At 46.5% G+C, this 5,364-nt stretch overlaps 1 protein-coding gene across 1 annotated transcript; it reads right to left on the bottom strand.

Moving 5' to 3' along the window:
• Nucleotides 1-871: 871 nt before the first annotated feature.
• Nucleotides 872-4,863, bottom strand: tlnrd1 (talin rod domain containing 1). The gene has a single exon (XM_039794376.1). The coding sequence runs from the start codon at nt 3,167-3,169 to the stop codon at nt 2,105-2,107; it is 1,065 nt and encodes a 354-aa protein (XP_039650310.1). The 5' UTR covers nt 3,170-4,863; the 3' UTR covers nt 872-2,104.
• Nucleotides 4,864-5,364: the final 501 nt, after the last annotated feature.

The raw sequence follows: 5,364 nt of genomic DNA on the forward strand, positions 1-5,364 counted from the left end.
GTCAACTGAATATCTTTGGGTTGTGGACAAAAGAAGACATTTGAGGACGTCATCTTGGGCTTTGGGAAACACTGATCCTCATTTTTCCCCATTTTATAGACTAACCAACTAATCCATTAATCCAGAAAATAACCGTTAGATGAAGCCCTAGAAAAGAGCCTTGGAAAATCAATTTGAAAATCATGAATCAAGAGAAATGTGAAAAAGTCTAAACTATAATCTGTCATATTCCCAGTTATCTGTCACGGTTATATTAGTAATTTTTGTGTAACAGTCAAATCAAAACCCCCCACGACTTTAGAGTGCTCAGTGTAATAAGCTATATGCTCTTAATTTGACACGTTCATTTAAAATGCCCTGAACAACATAATCCAAAAGTAAATAATTGAAATTGTAGTCCCAGGTTTTTTTCATGGAACAAAAGAATTCACAGGATGTTGAAAAAGAAGAAAAAAAGAAAATCACACAAACTGCAGTGCCACCAAGGTGCCTTCTTAAAAGGCAAAGTGCAGATTGAGAATAATATTATGTCAAAAAGCTCCTAATCGTTGAGACAAGAACATGTTCCCAATTGGAATTACGGTACATCTGCTGAACTGACTCTGTGCTAGGTTTGTAACGTTAGATGCCTTTTCTTGGGGTTTTGTGATAACTATAGCCAAGCAAACATCACCTCAACATTATTTAGTCGATGGCTTTGGGAGACACTGATCCACATTTTCACCATTTTAGAGAACAAACAACTAATCCATTAATCCAGAAAATAATCCACAGATTAATCGACGATGAAAATAACCGTTAGATAAAGCCCTAGAATAGAGCCTTTGAAAAACAAGTTGTCTTTGCAAGGCACATTAACCCAACAACAGCATATCAGAAACACATTTTTAATAGTTGAAATAAATACTCCATTACATGCATGATCAAAACACTTTAAAATACTATGGGAAGTCTGGTAAATAGTGTAAAACCTATGGCACACACTCACAGCAGCTTTTTACCAATTTAGAATTCACACGCTTTATAAAAAGAAAAGAAAAAAAAAAAAAAAAAAAAAAAAAGCATTGAGACACCCAGAACACTCTTTTTCCAATCTCACAAAGCACATGTAATCGAGTAGGTCAGCCAACCGTAGGTTCACACAGCGAGGCTACATCCATCATCAAGGTTGCCGTTTTCACCGGAGCTGAAAACTGAGGTAAACGTTCCAGGTTTGAAGGCCGCTGTCTGCTGGTGAGAGCGGCTGAACCCGCAGCGGGGCCTGGCGCGCTCGGGGGGGGGGGGAACAAAAGGTTTGAGCCACATCCAGCGCGACGCAAAACCCTGCAGCGCGTTTTTAAATGCTCATCTGCATTTTAAAAACACACTTCAACCACATTAAAAACAGACCCACAGACAGCCTTTTTCTGATGTCACTCTGATTAGGGCTGGGTATCGGTCAGAAATCGGTGATACCGGTACAGATACCGTGACTTTGACACCAGTCACCAGGGTTGAAAATTGGCACCAATCACAAGCCAAATGCTGGTAAAAATATGCAAGAGGATGGTAGATTGGCTTCACTCACCAGCCAAAAATAAACAACGGTAACGTATTGAGTGGCTGGTAAAAATTTTAACATTCGCTAGCCATTTGACTGGTGGACGGAGAATGGAGAATTTTGAACCCTGCCGGTCCCTGAATGAATACCAATTTTACAAAAAAATCCATTTTATAAAAAAATAAATTACGGAACAAATCTTTTTTTTTTTTTAGCTCCTACCACGTGAGCCTCGTTTCGGTGCGTAACAACATACAAGTTTTTCCTGCGTGTCTCTACGACGTGTAACATTTGACAGCCAAACATTATTTGATATTGGTAGAAGCATGCTGCATCCTGATTGGGTCACTGACTCTGAGATTTACTCCTTAGGAATTGAAATTTGGTATTGGAAGCATTTTCCGTTACTCGATACTAAAGGTGGCAAATCAGTCTGTGCCTAAAAAGTATTGAATTCGGTACCCAGCCCTAACTCTGACTCTAAACCTGATGAACAGGGAGAACCCAAGTGAGTCTCTTTGGTACGTCAGAATAGGACAGAGGGCACTGCGGCCCCTTCCTAAACTAATTCACAGAATGAGAGTTGACTGGTGGCAGAGTCCTGGGAGAGGAGCGTTCTCTGAGTGCCTGAGTGAGTAGAGTGCAGCCGTCCGACACGGCGCACGCCGAGTTTCGCAGACGCTCGCGGTAGTCTGCCATTTTGGAGCTGCTCTCGGGATGCTGTGCCACGTCCCGGAGGCCCTGAGTGAGGAGGACGCAGGCAGACACCACACTCATGGCCCCCCCTAACACTGCAGTCTGTACCCCCTTCCCTTCGGCCGAGATGCTCGCCGCTCGGCCCAGGAACTGTGGCTCCGTGGCGAACCCGACCAGCGCGCTGACGGCCTGGACCAGCGCGGCGCTGAACAGCACGCAGCGGCTCCGCGTCAGCTCGCTGGGCTGCGTCTTCACCTCCTTGACGCAGGCCAGGAAGGCCGTGCCGCTCGTGCTCATGCTCTTCACGCTCAGCTTGAACTGCTCCTTGGCGAAGCGGTCGCGGGAGCGCTCGCTGGCGAGCGACGAGATGTCCGTCAGGTTCTTGAGGTTGGTGGAGATGTTCTGCGAGAGCTCAAGGAGGAGCTGCGGGGTGAGGTCCGGCAGCGGCGTGACCCGCAGCACGCTGCAGCTCTGGTCCACCTCGTGCCGGCAGCGAGTCACCTTGTAGCGGTCCACCAGGCCCGGCAGGCAGGGCTGGGCGCCGGGCGTCTCCACGGCCGCCAGGTAGGCGGCGTGGGCTGAGCACTCGGTCAGAGACACCACCAGGTCGGCCATCTCCAGGAGACGGTCGCCCACCTCCGTGAAGCGGCCCATGTTGAGCTGGCTCTGGATGTCATGGGTGAGGATGGACAGCTCCTTGGTCCGGGCGATGACCGTGTCGCGGCACTGGTCGAAGGTGTCCGCCACCGCCAAGCCCTCCGACGTCATGACGGGCCGCGTCTCGCTGCACAGCAGCAGCAGGTCGGCCACCAGCTGCATCTTGCCCTTACACGTGTCACAGATGGAGGAGAGACGCTTCCGCTGCTGCACACTGACGCAGGGCGCGCTGCTCGATCCCTCGCTGGCTGATTTGCCCGAGCCACCACTAGCCATAATAAGGAGGGGGGGGGGGTGGGGGGAGGTCAAACTGCTCTTCTGGAGGAGTTTGGTTATTTATAGTTTTCTGCTGCGGCACACTGCATTGTCCTGATTAAGACATTTCCGAGCTAAGCCTCACCTCCCCGCTTTTTTTTTTTAACAAACTCTTTTAGAATAACTGGCCCAACAGTCTTCCTTAAATTCCTTCAGAGTATAAGTAACCCACTGTACATTGTATGCAGACACACAGGACATGTATTCTCAATGTAAACATGTTGAAAGAGCATAACTCAATAACTGCATCTACGTATGTTTGAATAACATCCCCATTATTAATTCATGTGTCGTATACACTAGAATACAAGTCTAAACTATGATCTGGCATATTCCCAGTTACCTGCCACGGTTATTAGTAATAAAAAAAAAAATTTAACACAGTCAAAAAAAAAACACAACGTCAGAGTGATCAGTGTAATAAGCTATATGCTCTTATCTTAACACATTAATTTAAAATGCCCTGAACAACTAATCCAAAAGTAAATATTGTCATTGTAGTCCCAGGTTTTTTCATGGAACAAAACAATTCACAGGATGTTGAAAAAGAAATCACACACAAACTGCAGTGCCACCAAGGTGCCTTCTAAAAAGGCAAAGTGCTGATTGAGAATAATATTATGTCAAAAAGCTCCTTAATCACTTGAGACAAGAACACGTTCCCAATTGGAATTACGTCTGCTGAACTGACTCTGTGCTAGGTTTGTAACGTTAGATGCCTTTTCTTGGGGTCTTTTGATGACTATAGCCAAGCAAATATCACCTCAACATTTAGTCGATGGCTTCAAATGTCTTTTTTGTGTGACTACAATCAATAGGATATCATTTTGTGTCCACTCGCATCAGAGCAAGTAGCCTGAAACAGCACCGAGATCTTGTCCGACTTGTTCCCACTGAGTGTGACCGGCCTGGCGGACTCATGCTGGATACACACGGGGCACCTGGGCAGCTCTTCTGGACAGCGGGAAGACTTGTGTTTCCCTCCAGCACCATCATTCCATGAATTTTCCCCAAGTAAACTCCACCACGAAGGCGACTTTCCAACAAGACAACCCCGCCTCAATCCACTTTCAATCTCTTCTTTTTCAAACAGAGCCCTGGGTTAGACGCTAACAGTTGCTCCGGTCGCTTCGACTCCATATGCATCGTCCGTGTGTCCGCCCTCCACCTCCTCCTCCTCCGCGTCTTAACTCGGGACCAGAGATTGTGTACTCCCGCATATCTTCTGTGGGGACTCGTTTTTTATATCCATACCAGTCGGTGGTCTTTGAACATTTAACTCCCTTTTCTTCGGAGGTCCCACGGTCACGAAACTGTAAACGTAGCTGGAAGAAGTGGCCGTTATTCCCAGAGATTCAAAGTCGTGCTGCGCGCTCCCGCTACAGTACTATGAGGAAGCAGGGAGGGTGTGGTCGCGGCTGAGCGGCTGCTGAACTGAGCAAAGTTGTAGAAACAGAACAGCACAAGTAGCCTCTTCGCTTGAAATTAACTTCCCACCCTGTCTGTGAACTGGTTGTTGTCTCACGTTAACGACGTCGCGAGGGAAGATTGTAGTTGCACGGTAGCCATTGAGCCCCAAAGAGTTTTTGCGACTGCTTTTACTTTCAGGACTGGCTGGTTAATCTGCCATGAGACATATCCCTGTTACGTCAAGCGAGCGCCGCTAGCCTAGCAAGCTAAAATAACACCGGAAGCTTGTGAATTCAAAATAAAAGCAGAGTTTTATTTTCTCCCCAATGTATCAGCTTGCAGCCAGGGCCGGAGCTAGGTCCCTGAGGCCATGTCCTCGATATTCTTTCCGGAAATTTGGGGGTTTTAGGAACCTGAATCAGAGTTTAGATTATACTAAACTTAAAACATGGTGGAGCATGTATGTAAATAAACTAAAGCGTAATAGAAGTTGCATAAATTGGAAACAGTATTTGTAGTGCTCTGTCTTAGTATAAATGATGCATACAGTAGCACCTTGGCTTTAATATCAACACAAAGCACTGGTACAACAACTATCTTCTCTACTTGACCAGGATTTAAAGAGCTGCTATCACTAGTTGACTGGTGTTAATATTACCGTAGCTAGCAAGCTAGCTAGCCTAGCAAAAACATCAACGTTAACAGTTATCTAACTGTTACGCCGCCTTCACACTGGCAGTTGAAAT

This window comes from Perca fluviatilis, chromosome 3 (assembly GCF_010015445.1).
Source record: "Perca fluviatilis chromosome 3, GENO_Pfluv_1.0, whole genome shotgun sequence".
In the NCBI taxonomy this organism is placed as follows: Eukaryota; Metazoa; Chordata; class Actinopteri; order Perciformes; family Percidae; genus Perca; species Perca fluviatilis.

What these genes read in the sequence shown, in the direction of transcription:
- tlnrd1 (XM_039794376.1), bottom strand. Translation starts at nt 3,169, where the DNA reads ATGGCTAGTGGTGGCTCGGGCAAATCAGCCAGCGAGGGATCGAGCAGC.